General features: G+C 43.5%; 2 protein-coding genes across 2 annotated transcripts; one reads left to right on the forward strand and one right to left on the reverse strand.

Moving 5' to 3' along the window:
- Positions 1-6: 6 nt before the first annotated feature.
- OARD1 (O-acyl-ADP-ribose deacylase 1) lies at positions 7-2,459 on the forward strand. The gene is made up of 6 exons (XM_009698254.1): positions 7-49; positions 372-439; positions 1,003-1,147; positions 1,300-1,358; positions 1,735-1,847; positions 2,182-2,459. The coding sequence occupies exons 2-6, from the start codon at positions 404-406 to the stop codon at positions 2,282-2,284; spliced, it is 456 nt and encodes a 151-aa protein (XP_009696556.1). The 5' UTR covers positions 7-49; positions 372-403; the 3' UTR covers positions 2,285-2,459.
- A 2,303-nt stretch (positions 2,460-4,762) lies between these two features.
- APOBEC2 (apolipoprotein B mRNA editing enzyme, catalytic polypeptide-like 2) lies at positions 4,763-13,052 on the reverse strand. Its single transcript, XM_009698255.1, has 3 exons — positions 12,699-13,052; positions 5,484-6,031; positions 4,763-4,896 (listed from the first exon to the last, which is right to left on the reverse strand). The coding sequence occupies exons 1-2, from the start codon at positions 12,824-12,826 to the stop codon at positions 5,491-5,493; spliced, it is 669 nt and encodes a 222-aa protein (XP_009696557.1). The 5' UTR covers positions 12,827-13,052; the 3' UTR covers positions 4,763-4,896; positions 5,484-5,490.
- Between the last annotated feature and the right edge of the window lie 5,099 nt (positions 13,053-18,151).

Consider the following 18,151-nt stretch of genomic DNA (forward strand, 5'->3'; position numbering starts at 1 on the left):
GTGGCCCAGGCCTCGTCTCGGCGGATCGTTCTTCACACCGCGTCTGCGGGTGTGGCTTGCTGAAGGGTTTCCTGAAGGGGTATGGGTGATTTGGAGGAGGATGGAAGGCCTGTGGGTGCTAGTTCTGTGGTGACCGTGGACTGGGCCCTCCTTGCGCCTCATGGGCTGGAGCTGTGGGGCTGCAGCAGGGAAGCTTGTATCACACTATTCAGGTGTACTGACCTTCTCCTTTGCTATTTTCAGGGAGTGTCTTAATTGTCCCAGCTGTCCCATAGATAAAGCAGGCTTAGCCTTGCAGCTTCTGGCACACGAGCTTATTGTCTAGTTTGGGGTTCCTAATAACTCTGCTTTTCTTTCTGTCATCTTTCCAGCCACAGGAGCCTTCACCATAGGCCACGTTACCATGGCCACCCACTTCTCCAAGGATCAGGAGGAGAGAGTGCGTAGAAAATGGTTTTATGGGCTACTGCTGTGATGCATGTCTCTGTAAAGAGGCCTTGCTGTTATTAGAGGCCTAATAACATGGCAGCTGGCTGTACCATGTGGCTTTTTGGAGGAAAGTGGCTGTGATACTGCTAAATTCCTTGTGCTTTTGTGCTTATGTCAGTGATGCAGATATTCTACAACAGGACAGAGCTTACGCGCTTAACTAAGTATATGAGATTGCCCAGCACTGACGCAGTGATAATATGCTGAAAATGTGCACTAATCCATTTGTACTCTCTGTTGCATAATTTTCCTTTTTAAGCATTGATTTTATAAAATTAACTGCTAAGCTGTCATGTGATACTCGTAACTGATCTTGTAGAAAATATAGTTATCTGTATATAGCATTAGTAATTCATGCCAACTCATTTACATCTGAACTGCATCTTAAACTCAATGCCTTACTCTCTTGGCTGTACAGGCTTGCCAGATTGCCTGTTATCTGACTATTCTGTTGTCCGAGTCTGCACTCTTAGCTTATTTTTATTTACCCTTCTGTTTTGTGGTGTTTTTCAGATCAAGTGTGTTAAGGGGGACCTTTTCTCATGCCCCCAGACGGACTCATTGGCTCACTGCATCAGCGAGGACTGTCGCATGGGTGCAGGCATAGCTGTTCTTTTTAAGAAAAAGTTTGGAGGCGTACAAGAGCTGTTGGATCAACGTGAGTGATACACGTGGGGTGGACATGCAGGAGCTGAAGGGAAAACCTTGATTTCCAGCAGTAAGGGTATTCCAAGCTACTTAGGGTACAGAGGGAATCATGTAGTGGAATATAACTGTTTTAAAAATACCTTCTTAATTTCTTCACTTTAGAAAAGAAGACTGGGGAGGTGGCAGTTCTCCAAAGAGATGACCGATACATTTACTATCTGGTAAGAGTGGAAAATTGCTCAGGCACTTCCCTGTAACTAAGCTGTATTAGATATGATAATGAGGGCTTTAATAGTTGTGGGGTTTTTGAGGATCTTCTAAATAAGAGGTGTGAAATGTATTATTCAAATATTGCTAGTTGAGGAGAAGCCAAGCTGTCTTGTATATGTTTTATTGTGTCTGTATTAAACAGACAGAACTAGCTGCTAAATTAATATTGTTTTAAGCTGTGAAACATAGTTCTTTTTCCAAGTCTTTTTCTCTTCACAATAGCAAGTCTGGGTGTGGAGTTTCAGAGTGTAGTGGAATGTGTTTTTTAAAAAGTAGTTTGCAGTGATCATGCCAAAGGCACAACTGACCTTTTACATTTATACCTAGATTACAAAGAAGAAAGTTTCTCACAAACCGACATATGAGAGTATGCGAAAGAGTTTAGAAGCCATGAAAGCTCACTGTCTAAACAATGGAGTTACTGACATTTCCATGCCTAGGTAAGAAAATTGGCTACTGCAACGTAAATAACTTGAATGCTTCTTGCGCAGAAGGATGTTTGAGAGATGATCCCCTGCCATGAAGTAAGAGTTCAAGTATCCACTTCAATTCAACTCTTCTAATCACTTGTGCAAATGAAACTTGGCATTTTGCAATGTGTTTAAATCATAGCAAAACATACAGGCTTGGTTGTTTCCTTACTTTAACTGCAGTCTGTTGATTTATGGTGAGCTGAGTTAGTGCCACATAAGATTTTAGCTGCTTGAAGGGATAGATGTTCATAGCATGCTCCAAAAGAGGCTGTTACAGGTGTTTTGATGTCTTATTTTGCAGGATTGGATGTGGACTTGACCGCCTGGATTGGAATAAAGTTTCAGCAATACTTGGAGAAGTCTTTGAAGACACAGATATAAAGATCACAGTTTACACTCTGTGAGCAAAAGGGTTTAAAGAGCCCCATTTCCCTTGTTTCCAGGAGGGGAAACCTGTTAACTGATGAGGAGGGAAAGTGCATGCTGAGCACATTCTTTGTCTGACTGTAGCTGACTCTTGTGTTGTCAGTGGCAGTGGCTTTTAACAACAGCAAGAACAACAAAAAAAAGCTCCAGAGTAGCTGATTTTTGGGATGTAGTATTCAGGGATCCTGTGAAGAAGGCAGCGGTGTTGTGGTAGCCCTACGGGAGTGTCCAGTCTGTCCCAGCAAGCCACCAGATGTCACTGGTCCTCCACAGAGCGCCTGCCTGCACTAGAGTTTCTACTTAAAGCTGACAGTTCCTGTGCAGAGTGAAATGGGAGCTGTCTTTTGCTTAGGCATTTGTTGGTTTGTAGTTACGGTTGATTATGATGAGCTGTGGAGCCCTGTCACTTCTTTTTTTTTTTTTTAGAAGTTTTGCAGTGTTCCTCACAGGCATACAGTTTATTTACTCTGTTCGTTACAGGATTAAAAATTTAATTTCTGCCTTCTGGCCACAAACATAATTTTTTGTTATGAGACTATACTCGCTAAGAATCATGCTGTCAACATTAAATAAATAGCTCTTCAGTACTCTGCTGTCAGATCAGTGCACAGTCCTTTTGAAAAACAGGCCTGTGTCTGTATGTGTTGTGGCTGTATTCTAGAGGAAAGCTGCGTTTGGTAGGGGAGTGCTGGAGATGTGTAGAGGCACCGTGTGGGTGCATTTTATACTGTATAATTGGTATAGTCTGCAGAACTCAGTTTTGTGAGAATCCACACGTGAATGACTGATGGGCTGTAAAAAGTCATAGTATGGAGTTTAAGGTTTGTTTTTCATATTTCTTTTTTTTACTGCATTTTTAGTTTAGCTGTTATATGTAGGTTGGTGTTTGATGTCACCAGTAGCAAAAGCAAATGAGTGACACACTTAGTTCATCAGATCACTGGTAAACGCTTGGTTTTTGGAAGTTTTGTTCCAGTACTGGAGAACTGTCATATACTCCGCATTTCCTTTATGTTTGGTTTTTCCCGCCCTCCCATAACAACAAATCTTTGACTTCTCTCATACTGAATGCCCAGAAAAATGTCAGGTATATTGAATAAACCTAACAGATGGGACATAACAGTTGAGAAGTTTGTAGCATAACATAGGTTTGCTAATTGGTTTTCACTATGAATTGAATGGGTGGAGTGTTTTCTGTTCTTAGGATTATGGGTTAATCTATATTGTGTGGTTTCTTTGCTGATGCAGAACTGCAGATCCTGTTTGTGTCTTTAAGAGCTTCATGTTAATACTCTGTTTGTTGACCTTTGTAAACTTGTTTTTGGTGGATACTGCCTGTAGATAAACAAAATACACAACTGGAAAAAAAAATAAACTCAGTAAGACAAATAGGAACTTGGAGTATTGAGCTGATCAAGAGTGGGCATCAAGACTGCTCATTGATTTAGTCCTTATGCTTATTTATGTTTGTTTTTTAAAACTAGTGGCAGAGAGATGAAATCCACAGCGGCTCCACAAAGGTGTTCTCATTGCCGCTCTTTTTTCTGCCTTGAAAATTTATGCCAGAACTTAGTGCGGTTGACTGAGGTAAGAGATGGATGCAGTCAGCAGTTGTATACGCCTGTGTCTAGCGCTGTTGCAGCTGGTGACAGTGCAGGAGAAACCAACAGGAAGAACTGATAGGAAGCATGAACCTTGCATGACTCAGTTTCTTACTTGACAAGTGTCCCTGTGACCTTTTGGTCTGTATCTTGTTTTATATGGAAAGTGATGTGCCCATATTCTCTCTCTCTGTCTCGCACACTTGTATGTACTCTTGAAATTTTTTTGGCATATAGTAATTCTCCCTTCTCATCATGCTGCGCTTCAACTAAGAAATACTTCATATGGCTGTCTCGGGATGTCTCACTTGTCAGATTAAATTTAGGACCTCTTGCAAATAGAGAAGAAGGAATAAACAGTGCTAAAACTTTTGCAGTGACTTCCAATTTTATTTTGTTTTGCTTTGCTTTTCCCAGTTTTATATCACAAACATCATTGAACAAGGGGAGAAGGTATCTGATGTATTTGAAATCAAGTGCTTAAGGCTCCATCATAATTTAGAATAGACCAGTTAGCCCCAATTTAAATGACAGCTCTGATTATTGACGACAGAGGAAGAAAACCTCTTTTTCATCTTAAATCCCTTTCACATTTATGAAGTATGTACTTTCTAAATGCATTCATCTAATTGGCAGCTTTGTTCTAAGATCATTTCTTGTAAAGTAGTCCCAGTATGTGAGCCCTACAGTCTTCCCTGTAGGTCCACTGCAATCCATTTAATTCAAGGCTTTAACCACACAGTATAGTGCCTCCTTTTTTTTCCTATCAGCAGAGGCAGCTTGGGTTTGTTGGGGGAGGAGGGAACAAAATAAACCAAAAAAAATCCCAAACACCGAAGATCTGTGTTGTATATGTATTTGTAGTCCATCAAGGCCTAGTCTTCCAGAAGTTCGTGCCCCATCCTGCTGGAATCAAAGCTTTGGAAAGTGGGAGTGTCCCGGATGTACAAGTCTGTTGCATCTCTTTATAGATCTTTTCTGAATTGGTCCTAGGGAAGGAAGGAGAGACATGTTAGAGGCTTTAAATGCTTTCAAGTTTTACGGCTTAAATAGGTGATTCTTTAGTACTCCTTAAAAAAAAAAAAGAAAAGAGGGAATTCTGCAATGATAACTGTAATTTCCTTTAGTGGTGTTTTTGGTTTTGTTTTCTAGAGGGCTAGACTTCGTGGGGTGGTGGAAATCTGCTTTTCTCTACATTCCTCTGACTGTTCTGTGTGTGTCCTGAATGTCATGCATGTGGGGAACAATGAGGTATTCTTGTCGCACCTAGTGAACCTAGTACCTTTTTATTCTTTAGTCCTGGAGGTGTTTGAGGAGGGGGAAAAAAAAAAAGTTCTAAATCCCTTACATGTCTGCTGTGGAGGAGCCCACTGTAGTGTTACTACCCTTGAAGGGGTTAAGTTACTGCCTAGGATTATTTCCAATATTCAGGTACAGGCAAACCCAGCCAGGTACATGCAAGAGTAACAGTAACTGAAATTGGTTCCGGGTTACGCCTTCAACAACCTGAAGAAAAAAGAGGAGTCTGTGATACTAATACAAGCAGATACATGACCAAGTGGAAATCCTCACTCACGTGAGTTTCAGTGCAAAATCTCAGCCAACTTTTCCTCATAATACTGGAAGTTCTCTTGAATGTCCTCCCATGGCACGAAAGCCTTTGCTTCCTCTCCTTCCTCCTGTTCCACAAAGTTCTGCCAGACATACTCAAAGTCTTGAGGCTTCATAATCCTCAGCTTGCAGCCAGCTGACTTCATTTTTTTCAGGGCAGCCTGCATTTCTGGATCTTCCCACATGAAGAGGCGCCCTACCATGATTGTCAGACGCAGGTTCTTGTTCTTCTTTAGGGTCTCGGTTATCCGATCGGCACAGGTCACGCAGGGACTGGAGGAGACATACCAGGTGACGTTGTAGCGGAGGCTTGATTCGCACTTCGGTAAAATTGTGTTGAAGAAAGCCATCTCTGCATGGGCAGCTGCATGCTCGTCTTCCAGGTAACCCCAGGAAGTCACTGACTCTTTGCCTTGGGTCTCGACAACATAACACAGGAAGGTTTTGTTCCTGCCTGAGCTGTATTCCACGTTCCTGAACTGGAATTTGAAAAATATGGCTGGGAGGCGCTCCCTATGGAGAGTGGAGAGGAGAGAAGCATCTCAGAGGCAGATAATAAAGGGTTACAACATTGGTTTAGTTCCTGGGTGTGCTCTTGGACAACTCGCTGCATCTATGCTGGCTGTATTTCTCTTGTGTATTAAAAGAAGATGCCTTAATAGGAGGATAAAAATACATTAAAAATTACAAGATATTTGGGTAGTTTTGCTGTGTGGTGAGGCTTTCAGGCCTGTTCTCACTACCTAGTCTTTTTCACTTAATTTTAACAAGCTTGTACTGGGAATTTCTGGCATCTGCATTGAGGTATTTGAAGAGAAACTTGCTTCTGAAATGTGTTCCTTGAGACTATGATATTTATTGTTGGTAAGGAGAAACAGCAATTGGCATTTTCGCAGTCTGAATGCACCTGTGGACTGAACTGTTCTTCTGTTTTCTAGGCCATTAGCATAGTTCTTTCAGGGTGGTGTTGCGATGTTAATCTGTGGGATCTGTTGTCCTAAATTGTTAGGATGATAACTCTGACATTGCTAATTAATGTTTTACCCCCGGTGCTTTTGCAGTCTGGATTTCCTCTGAGTAGAGGCAAACGTGACTGACTAGTTGCAGTTTTTATGTGTTCTAGTTTTACTCTTCCAGTGTCAGTTGAATACTAATATTTAGTAGGATTACGTTGTCACTTTGGTTTAATAAAGTATCTGAGATCAATTCTAACTTTGCTATGAAAAGGTGTATTTCCTACTGAAGTTTGATAGCTGTCTCATGGATACTACTGAAACTTTAGATACTCTTTTTTTAATGTATTGCGTACCTCTTCTATTCTGGATTTCTAAATGAGCATAATCCAAAGTGAATCATCGCAGTGAGTAATGTGTTTGCAGTCATCTTTCACCCAAACAAGGTAGTCTGCTGTTACTTAAGGAAGTTAAAATTAGTCCCTTAAAATCCTATGCATAGTTTTTATGCATTGCTGACTGAAGAGGTGAAAAAGGAAAGCTGCATTGTCTCATAGTACCTGTTCCTTTCTTGTGGAGTACCAGGCTTTGCTGATTGATTGCCCCCTGTAGCATCTAACTGTGGAGTACATCAGTACAAGAGCTAGTACTTGAATGACGTTAGATGGAAAGATGAGAAAGATAGTGCTGACAACATGCCTTGTGACCTGCTAAATGCTTCAGAGTATGCGAGTGAAGACTGCACAGAGTAGCCAAAGCCAAAGTGAAATAATGAAAAGTAGTAACACAACATTTAATTTGTTACACGCTAGTAATCTTCTGGCATGTTGTACTCCTCTCATCCAAGCTTTAGATGGACCTATAACCTTGATATTCCCAGTGAGGCGATAATGAATCTTTGTAAAACAGTAAGTGTCTTATTCATCCCTGTCTCATCTATAGTCAGATTATATAATGTCAGGCCTCTCCAGGGGGTATACTGAGCAAAGGTCAGGAGAGATTCTCTGAAATTTTCTCTTGGAAATTTTAATTGGGGAGAGCAACGAGGCTGCAGGAGTAAGTGGCAAAGTGTCGCTCTGCTGAGAGGAAAGAACGATTTGTGATGCAACATCTCACAAGATGTCTCCAGAGACAGTGGAAGTGAATGGTACGGAAAAGAGTGAAAAGAATGAAAATCAGTATGTTATGCTCGCTTAGTAACGTGGGAGCGACAAGTGAATTTAGTGTCAGTTTACTAGTGGGAAATGCTGGTATGCGACACAGGGAAGATGTGGGATGGTTGCAGGTCAGGAATAAGGACTAATCATGAAGAGCTGGATCTGATGCCTTTTAAAATTAGTGGATGTCTTCCTGTAGAGTGCAAAGGATAAGGCTTTGCTAGGGCAGCGTGAAAACCCCCAAATAGCATGATACTCTGTGCAAATCGGAGAGATTGGAATGGGAATGTCTGAGCAGAGAGACCAGGAAATAGGCACTTAGGAGTTCTGCATGTAGTACGTGGCTGCAAATAGTACATTACGTACCGTAAGCAAATGGCTTTTTGCTTAGAAACAAATTGGTAATAGTGTGCTGTCTAAATACATAACTCAGAGTAAATTATAGCTACTGTCAAGCTTCTTGAGCTGTGTTATTTTAAAAGTTTGAGTAAAATTTTCCATAAATGTTTCATTCCACTTACAAAGTTTCAGAAATTTCTCTTCAGTATGTGTATATTCCATAGTTGCCTCAGCACAGCCAGGAATTTTCTTGCTGCCAAAGTCCTGTGGCATTTTTGGCTTTTGAGAAAGTTAAAACATAAAAGAACACCCTCTCTATTTAATTTTTTATGATATACAGTAGTATCTGCTACACAGATTCGCAGTAAAAGGCCTGGAGTTATAGTTCCCACTTCTGTTTTGGATTTCCCAACGCATGATTTTACAGATGAACAACTTCACTTGGAATATCAGTGTACTATACCAGCCAAATGGTGTGAGAGTTGATGTGGTTAGGTTAGCACAGTTGTACTTTGTACTGAGCGAGGAAGATCATTAGTCTTCCAAACACACCAAGATCTAAGAGCTGAAACAATTTTGTTCACAGAATTGCATCTACACTGGGAATATCTACTGTTGCTGTCAGTCAAGGACCACTGTAATTCTTTTCGCATATCATTGATTCGTGACAGTGGAAGTTTAAAGTACAAGTTTACCTTTAGAAATTTTACTAGAAGCAGGTTTTTTTAGCCCAAGTGTGAATTGTAAACTTCTGTCCTGACAGGGCTTAGCTGAGTCCTTGCTATGTGACTCTTCCCAGCAGCGGGGATTTGGGCAAAGTGTCTCTGGTCCTGTGAGGCACCAGAAAGCCCTGTAGGGAGTGATTCAGCAGTGAAAGAACGGGCAAGAACAAACCCTGCGTACCGTGAGGCTGCATATGTACTTTATGCTGCCTAATCTCACCTTTGAGTTATGGCGTGCTTGGCAGATGACCCTCGTAATTTATTGCAAAGTGGAGTATCATAATTGTATTGTTTATTTGGGTCGATTAAAACTCTTTGCAAACAATTGAGCGTCAAAATACATCCCTGAAATAGCTGTGTCAACTACTACAACGAACTAAGCCAATTTCTTTGGAAACTGAAGGCTAGTTTTGAATTAGACGGTTTCTGAGTAAATGACTAATTCTTGGCAAGCCTATTTTCCCATGTTTGAATGACAGGTGGTGTATAAATGTTAACATTATCTCTATTTTACCCCTTTTTTTTTTTTTGTTCCAGCATTAAGGAAAGATAATGCTAACAAAATATGCCTAGGAAATGTGAGTTCCGTTCTCATATTTTCTTATACTGGAAGCTGTACTGCTTTTTGCATTCACAGAATGCAAAACATTAAAATTGTGTCATCTTGCATGTGACTTCACAATCTATTAAAATATACAAATATCAGGTATTTCAGTGACTAGGCTAATTGCTTTTCTGCTTTTGATTTTTCTTGCAATTAGTGAAGTTTTCTTGCCATTTCTCTCTCCAGTAAAGGCATCATATTTAGTGTAAGACCTGCAGGTAAGTTTTATGTATATGGAAAGTTCTTTCAAAAATTGTTTACAGGCACTGAACTGTCACAATACTCTTAATAATCACCTGCTCCAGCGATAGGATGCAGGTGGTCACATAGCTCTCTTGCGGTGTTTGGGAAGGTAAAAGTTGAAATCTTCATTCTCCTGCTTCTCTGAAGATCATCATTATTAAATGGTGATCTTTAGGGATTTTCTAAATTTTCTAAACTTAGTTTATCGAAGTGCTTGCCCTGGGTAGCAAAGTGTTTTGTCATCTGTTAGATCCTATCGAGATGAAAAAGATTGAAACTTTGAGACAGAAACCTCGATGTGTAAGAATGGTAGTGGGCTGAACAGGTAATGTGCTTTTAAGTTTGCTGAAATAAGGAAGGCTGGAGGAATACGGCAGCTGCCCAGCATGACCCCGGCACTGTTGAATGTTGGGTAGGAGAAGAGAGTGAGAGCTGCTAATAAGAGAGTAAAAATGTGGGATTATCTGAACGATGCTGTAAACTAGTAGGACAGATTCTTTAGATCGAAATATTTGTTTAGTGACTATTCATACTATGGTTATTTGAGCCGATAAAACGGTGTCCTGCATGTTCTTTGACAACTATTCACAAATAAACACATTCGTGCTGGGCTCATTGATTCCAGAAAGCCTGTAATAATCAACTGTAACAGGGATCAAGGATTTATCACTGCTAGAAGGAGCCTCATTTACACCCTGGGGAAAGTGTAAATAAATGTCTGCTTAAACGTCACGAAATGTACACAGATGGGGCTTATATTTATCCAGGACTGTGTTGAGCCAAATGTTGACAAAAGAAGGGTTAATGTTCTTAAACAGAGCAATTAGGTTCCCAGTATTTTCCTTGTAAGCTGGACTCCTTAGAGCTGTAAGCAACAGCTTGAGAACTTGGCTGTGTGTCATAAGATGCCCCTAATCCAAGGGCTAAAACTGAAATGCAATGTAATTCAATTAAAGTGCTTCCACAGTTACAGTTCTGTGTTTTCTCATAATTCACCTAACTGGCTTTATTGGCTGAAAATTTGTAAATAATTAGAAGAATCCAAACAGTGATCATACCAAGTCAAGGCACAGTTTAAACTCACAGCGTACTTAAAATTAAAGTAAAAATTGCTGGGTTTTTCTGTACCTCTTTCAGGGTCCTTTAGATTTCTGCTTTACTTCCTCATTCTCACCTTTAATGGCCGGCATATTAGTAATAAACTAATAATCAGAGGAGACTTGATCATGATTCCTGCAGGGATTCACCAGATATTTATAAGCACTTTCCAAATAATATTATGATGACAACAGTATAAATACATACTGACAGCCCTATGGTCCCTCACCAAATGTCTGCGTACTTTCATTTCAGAAACTTAAACTCCTGTCTTGCTTGGTATCAGCGTATAGAATGTGAAAGTCAGCTGGTACCAGCTTAAGGTATGAAGATGCCATAGCACAGACTTTTAACTCGTCCCTAGAAAAGCGTTACCGGAGGCTTCCTTGCATCACTTGCTGCTCTGGCTCCAGTACCTCTGCCCCGGTGCAGCTCCTGCAGTGCAGCTCGCCCCTGAGCCTCAGCGGGTGAAGTTTCCCTGTTGTTACCCCTTGCTGCAAGTTATCTCTCGTGTTCTTGCTGCTGCCTTTCCAGAGTAAAAAGTCTTGTGAAATTCTGCAACACCCTTGCTGTTTCAGCAAATAATTTCATTGCAGGATGACACTAAGAAAGTATTTTTCATCCATGATGAGCACACCAATTCCTGTCCACGTTGTTGGGGTTAGCAAGGAAGTTTGAAGATACTGCCAAATTCCTTAGCATTTCTAATTGCAAGTTGAGTGTTCTAAGGCTGAAAAATCTAATTTCCTCATTGAGATTCATTTTAGTACAGGTCTTAAGCATCTGAAAGTTGTCACCATATGTGTCGTTGGTCCAATGGCTTATATGAACAATTTTGGTGTCTTAGCTCTGTTCCTAGCAGAGGGATGTGCTTTTCTTAAAAGTCCCTGCTCTAGCAGACATGTATTATTTCTATGATTGTGTATGACAGAAACCAAAGACTGTCAACAGCCCCACCCCAAGAAGTGATTTTTTTCAGAGCAGACACATTTTAAGAAGAAAAATATTTTTTTTCACCCTGTGTAGGAATGTAACCCAATTGTGTGAGATGATCAGACATAGGTGCTGTCCTGCCTCGTGCATCGTTTTCAGAAATGCCGGCCAAATTTGCTTTGCAGAATCTTTCTTACCAGTGACCACATCCCAGGCAGAGGGATTCCAAGTGGGATTTTAGAGTCTGGCCTGAGCTTTACATTCAAGCAGCTGGAAGAAATCATGGTTTTGGTTTACATGCTGGGAACAGTGCCTTGGTGACTGCTAAGGGAAACGAGAGGGAAGAATGACATAGGGCATCTTGCTACTACTACAGTGAGCCTTTTGAAATGCTTAGAGATGGCAGATTACAGAGTTTTTTCTAGTTGCAGCTGTCAATTATGTCTGACAGAGTTCAGCTTCCTAGTAGATTGCTGTTACATCTGCCTTTTTCAAAGGCCAGGCTCACTGGAGCAAAAGGAGCTGCTTGCTGGTACACTGTCTTGAAAACTGCCTGTCGTTTTGGTGCCTTTCTGCCAGTTAGGCTTTTCTGAAAGTCAGGTTCCAGCTGTGGGTGTGGAGCCCTTGAAAATGTGGACTTTTAGCTCTCTTGAAAAATCTGTCCCTTAGATCCCTAAAGCAAACCAGCCGTAGCAGCGGTATTTTTCCTAATCCACAGATAGAGAAACTTTCAGACAAGAGCCATTGATCACACCAAGAAATCAATATTCAGCGCTCATCAAGGGCCAATACCTTCCATCCCGATACCATCAGGCAAGCGATCCCGTTGCAGTCAGTGGGACTACTTGTGCTGTAAGGGAATCAGTCAACACTACAGAAACAGACCTGCCTGTATAAAACAAACAGATTTGTCTGCCGGCCTCGTGTGAATCCATCCTCTGTAAAGCTCGGCAAAACTTTTAACAAAATCCCACAATAATGAAAGCCGTGCTTACGCTGTTCAAGAATATTCAGAAGTGAACTGGCTGAAGATACTGTCTTTAATTACCCAACATAAGAGCTGAGACCGAGACCTTTGAACATCCCCGCTTCACTCTCTTGCACCCTCATATTTATATCTAAACCTCTTACCCTGTCACAATTTCAAATGGTGGCAGGTCTTCCCGCTTCAACTTCTTCTTCTTTTTTCCCTCGCCCTCTTCCGCGTTGTCAGGTTCACCGTTCTGGGTGTTGCTGGGCTCTTCCTGCTTTTCTGCCATCTTATTGAGCGTAGGGGTATGAAGTTATGGCCACTGGGAAAAAGAAAAAGCGATTTCTGAGAGCTCTAAGGGAGAAGGGACAGCAGAGGGAGGAGGGAAAAGCAGAGCTGGGAGTTCCTGCACTAGGCACAGTTGTCGGGAGCTAAATATGGAACAAAGCAGCAAGGATAGAGGCTGGATGGGGTAGGATGACCCAGGGCTCTCAGATGTCGCCTCCTTCTCTTGCTTTCTCTAGGGCTTTTTAACAATCCCTCTTGCTCCTTTTTTAATTTAAAATTAAGTGACAGCTTCACTGTGGGCGGGCTAAGCAACGGATGGAAAATCCTGGAAGCAGAAGTATCTATTTATCCATTAGCGTGACAGACAGCTGGCAAGATGCAGCGCTGGCAGCTTTTCCATCAACCTTCTTTTGCCAGTTTTATGTTGCTGACCTTGAAGGACCACTGTTTTGGCTCAGGCAAGAGGGGAAAGGGGCAGTCCCTGTTTGGTGTGCTGAAAAATCCCCGTTGTTGGTGGATTTGGCCTCATGGGCTGCCTGGAGCATCACAGCAGGAGTGCTCAGAGGAGCAGGAGACCGGCCTTGCCTTCCACCCTGCTCCTCCGTGCAGGGACACTGAAAACGGGAGCTGAACAGGGTGAAATCTTCCTTGTTGAAGTTGCTGTCGGATCGTACTGGTACAAATGCAAGCCAGAACCTTATCCCAGATATTTTAAAGTCACCCTTAGAATGCACAGTGGGGTAATATTTCTGGTGCAGGGCAATTCCAAGTACGTGTGCTGAGCATCTGCCCGTTGTTCTGTTGGGTTTTTTTCCTCTCTATTGCCTGAATGTTTGAAAGGTGCCCAGCACCCTGGGAGCGATAGCATAGCTAGGTAAGAGTAAGCAGTTGAAAACTGCTGGGCTTAGTGATTCTTGCAGTATTTCTTTCTTTCACCTTTGCTGCCACAGAGGATGCAGATGTTGAACGAGTGATTGCACTGGAGCCAAAGAATTGGGCAGATGAGAGCCCGTGGTGGAGGTGTGATGAGGAGTGAAGTGTGTGTAGTTAGGCAGTAGTAACTGGGACTGGTGCCAGCGGCGTGCCGGGGACCGAGTACTGGAGATGTTCTGGTAAGGTACTTACTGGGATTTGCCTGAACTGGCGTGGGTGTGGAATCTGCCTTTCATACAAAGAGAAGTGAGAAAGACTATAAAGATTTTATTGACGCAAGTTTAGGATGTTTGGTTTGCTCGGCACTGTATCAAGCAGATTTCTTGAAGAGGCTGTGGTAACTTAGAAGGATACTCAGGGGTAATGTAGCTTTCACATGAGCTCTAAAAAGAGTTTTATATGTTTGGGTTGGGGGCGTTGTCCCTCTTTTTTTCCCTTCAGGATTATGTGAAATTCTTCCAATTTCTCACTCTAAATTTAATTCATTTAAAGTTTGTATAAATCCCATCTGAGCCAAGCCTAATGAAAACCTGAGTAAGATTTTTCTCAGAGACTAATCCTGCTATGCCATGAGGGTGGAAGTAAATGGAAAACGTGTAGCTGTGCAGAACTCATGTTTTAGCCAAAGCGTATTGGAAATCAAATCTCCAGTATCTTGAGTTCTGCACTTAGTTCAGAACCCACCATCATCAAGATTTGGATAAATATGAAATATTAAGCTATATTTGATTGACTATTCAGTCTGTACTTAGTGGAAAACCTGCTCTTAATTTGAGAAGGATAAACTGTATTCCGTAGAAATCAGATAGGTGTGAATATCTGCTTTCAGGCCAAACTCCGTCTTTGTGATACTGTTGTAATCAGCTCTTCAGAGACTTGAGAGGGCTCTGCACTACCACAGAGTGAAATAAATGTACGCCGTTGGGCAGATAATTCATTATCGTAGATAATAAATAATATAGTATCATAGCTAATTCATTCTGGCTACTCTCGCAAGCCCCCTTGCTTACAACAGCCAGCCTTTCTGTGCTACAACATCCTTTGTAGCTTTTCGTTAGTAACATCGGTGAGATGCAGTCGTTCTGGGGGCAGAGCACCCCCCGCTTTTACTCCCACACTGTTTGCTAGTGATGAGGAGCTGTTTATTTAGTGACTGACACAGCTGGCATGGAGAGTATTGTGACAACAGTGCAATCAAGGATTTGACAAGTTCCAAGACATCCTATCCATGGAACATATATCTCTCATTTTCATGGTGCAGAATTTTATTTATTTTTAAGCTTAAAATACTTTCCTGGAGGGCAGGTGGAGTATTTTTCCTCTTGCATGGTAACTATGCTCAAATTCCAACTCCCTTTCCAATTACTCTCACCTTTGACATTTCAGGCAGTGTTTTTGGGGATGGGAATCCTCACTCAGTGAGTGACAGCTTGTTTCCTTCTTACCCTTACACTTTCAAGAAGCATTCCAGCCCCTCTTCAGTCCCTCTCACCCACTTTTCTTTATTTTTGGAAGCTCTTGATGGCTAGGATCCCATCTCTCTTGCATCCTTTAGCTTTCACCAGCCTGGCCCCTCTGCAGGGTTCAGGGCTAAGCTCTAATCTAATCTCGGGAATGTGGCACAGAGACTCTACCTCTATCCAGCCCTTCCCCAGCTGCTTCGCAGCTCCATCTAGGGCAGTGCGCGAAATAGTCATCATCCACCCCCCTGCGGCGTCTGCCCGCGCCAGAAATATAAAAGGACACCACCGAGTTGCTGTCAATCTGACATTTTGCGTTGGAGCCGTAGGAATGAAAGCTTTGATCAGTTTTGTTCGGTTGTTTTGAAGTGACCCGAGTTCCCCCGAAGTGCACACGTGCGTACGAGAGTGTGCGTACGTGGGCCTAATGACCAAAGGCAGTCTTGGAAATTTTTTTTTCCGTCAGCTAGTTCAGAGAAGGAGCTGGGGCACGGGTGCTGAGAGGTGCCAGGGATGCGGCGAGCCTCACGTGAGGACCTCCCAACGGCACTCAGGTTCACTAAAACCATTGCACTGGCCAAACAGTGTTTTTATTGAGGTTTCTCTCCGCCCTGCCCCTCTCCCTGCTGATTTAATGGTTTATTTAGTTGACTATGAATTTCGTTCTGCTCGGGAGAGCCCTGCGCAGTGGAATCGCTGTTCAGCCAAGAGGCACAGGAGATCCACAGGCACGTCGGGTCTCGTGCAGGGAGAATGAGAATCAGCCCGTTCCCTCTCCCCGTTCGCTCCCCCACGGCCAGGGCTCGGCCGTGCTCGTTTCCAGCAGAGCCCCACGGCCTCTCCCCGTACCCAGCCCGCTGGATGCAGCCGGTCGGCGCGGACTCGTCCCTCGCAGGTAAATTCCCTTCAGCAGCCTCACCTCGTGCCTGGGGAAACCTCCGGCGAGGTGACCACAACCCTGCCCTGCAGCCACAGCATGGGCCGTTGAGCTGACTCCATCTCAGTGACACCAACCCAAGCTGTGGTTTCCTGCCCCAGCCTGTTCTCCCTCCCGTGACAGATGTGTCCCACAACATCTGGCAGTCTGTCTCCCTCTGTTTTAAAAAGGTCTGGCTTCACTGTGTCAGGGCATCAAGGCCAGAATGCCTGAGCAGAGCTGGGTGAAGTAACAGGGAGGAGTAGACCTCAGAGACCCCAACCTGCAGTAAGATGTGAAGAGCTGGCTGCTTGGGAACGCTGCGAGCAAAGGCGGCTGCTGGCAAGGCAAGGCTAAGGTGACAAACTCTTCTGGGAGAAGCTTTCTGGCTTTGCTGCAGTGTTGGATATTAAGGTCTGATCCTGCATCCATCCAAGCCCAGAGTAGCTTCTCCACTGACTTTAGAGGCATCTCTGAACAGTCTGATGACTTTCCCCCCCCCCTTAAGTAGGTAACTCACATAGAGAGTACTGTATTCCCTTGCCCTGTCTCCCAGGGAGGTCGTCTGCTGTTCCTCTAATTGCAGCAGGAGTTACTTTCCGAAGTTAAAATGGCTGTTTTCCTTTCCTGATCGCAACGGGGCAGTGGAAGGGACCTGGCTGTGAAAGTCCTTGCCAGGAAAAGGAGGCTTTTATTGCATTCTTGGGCTGGAGGAACATTTTTGGATAGATGCAAGAGTGAAATAAGACCCTGGCTGTGTGAGTCATGGCTCAGACGTGCTCTCTATTCCAAGGGGACAGCTGGTGGCACTAACAAAACGTCTCCCTAGATACATTGTCTGGCAGCAATCCTCCTGCTTTTTCCAGCTGTAACTACCGTTACGTGATAAATAAATAAACGCCCTGACAGTGATGTGCAGAGGCAGCTTTCCTTCCCTCGGTCTCTGTAGGCTCTCACCCATCCCTCTCCTCCCACTCCAGGACCACAATGCCCAGATTTAAAAGAAAGGGGGGGAAACACTGGAGTCAGACCCTGCAGCATCCCATGGGTTTGACCTGGCCAGGCCCCACATCCCTCTGTGCGGGGTCATAGCCCCCCACTGCACCGGAGCTGAAGTGAGCCGTGGTGCAGGCAGAGATAAGCGATGCTCTCACCTCCCTGCCTGCCTTATCTTCACAGCTAAAGCCTGGCCCTCCCCGGCCCGCGATGCCGAACCCTTGCACACCCATTACCACGCTGCTGTGGAGCCAGGAAGGACTCTGTTGGGTTGGCAGGCACTCCTGGCCGCCCAATTAATTCAAAGCCCAACTGGAAGTTAATGACAGCTCCAAGCAGCACAGCCTCCTTCCTCCTGCTGGGCTTCTGCTGCCGTTTTACTGGGAGCAGTTCAAGGGGAAGGTCAGCCCCAGCCACGCTGCAGGTGCTCAAAGCCACAGGAATTTATATTCTGCACCACCCCCTGCTAACGAAGGGGCGGTGGGGAGAACTGCCGGCCCATCGTCAGCTCTCTGAAGTTAACGTGCACGCAGCAGCAAATCCTCTCTAGGACTTGACTCTATATTTTAACATAGCTCCAGACATCAGCAAATCAATTAAAGTTCCTTAGTGCTGAAGCCAGAGTGTTTTCTGGAACAGCTCGTAAATTATTGAACGAGACAAGGCTTTAGGAAAAGAAGCTGGACTGAAAGGCAGAAGGATTTTGTTTATGCACAAATATTGTGTATCCAGCAGCTGGGGATGTGCCCTTTGGGCTAAGATCAAGTGTAACGATCAGTTTGATATCAAATACATCTTTCTGGAAAGACTGGCTGAAGTTTGAAGTGAGGGATCATCATTAGACATGATGATCTGAGAGGTGGCTCTTCTCTCTAAATGCCACGACCCCATGAAAGCTGTCACGAATGCACGGCTTTTGTCTGAGTCACTGCTTGAATCACGTAGACCGCGACATGTCCCGTCGTGGGCTATGAATGTTCCTGACGCTGGGTGGGACATGGTATCTATTCCATAAGCTCAT

The sequence above is a fragment of the Cariama cristata genome, unplaced genomic scaffold, assembly GCF_000690535.1.
Source record: "Cariama cristata isolate BGI_N322 unplaced genomic scaffold, ASM69053v1 scaffold16954, whole genome shotgun sequence".
NCBI classification, from domain to species: Eukaryota; Metazoa; Chordata; class Aves; order Cariamiformes; family Cariamidae; genus Cariama; species Cariama cristata.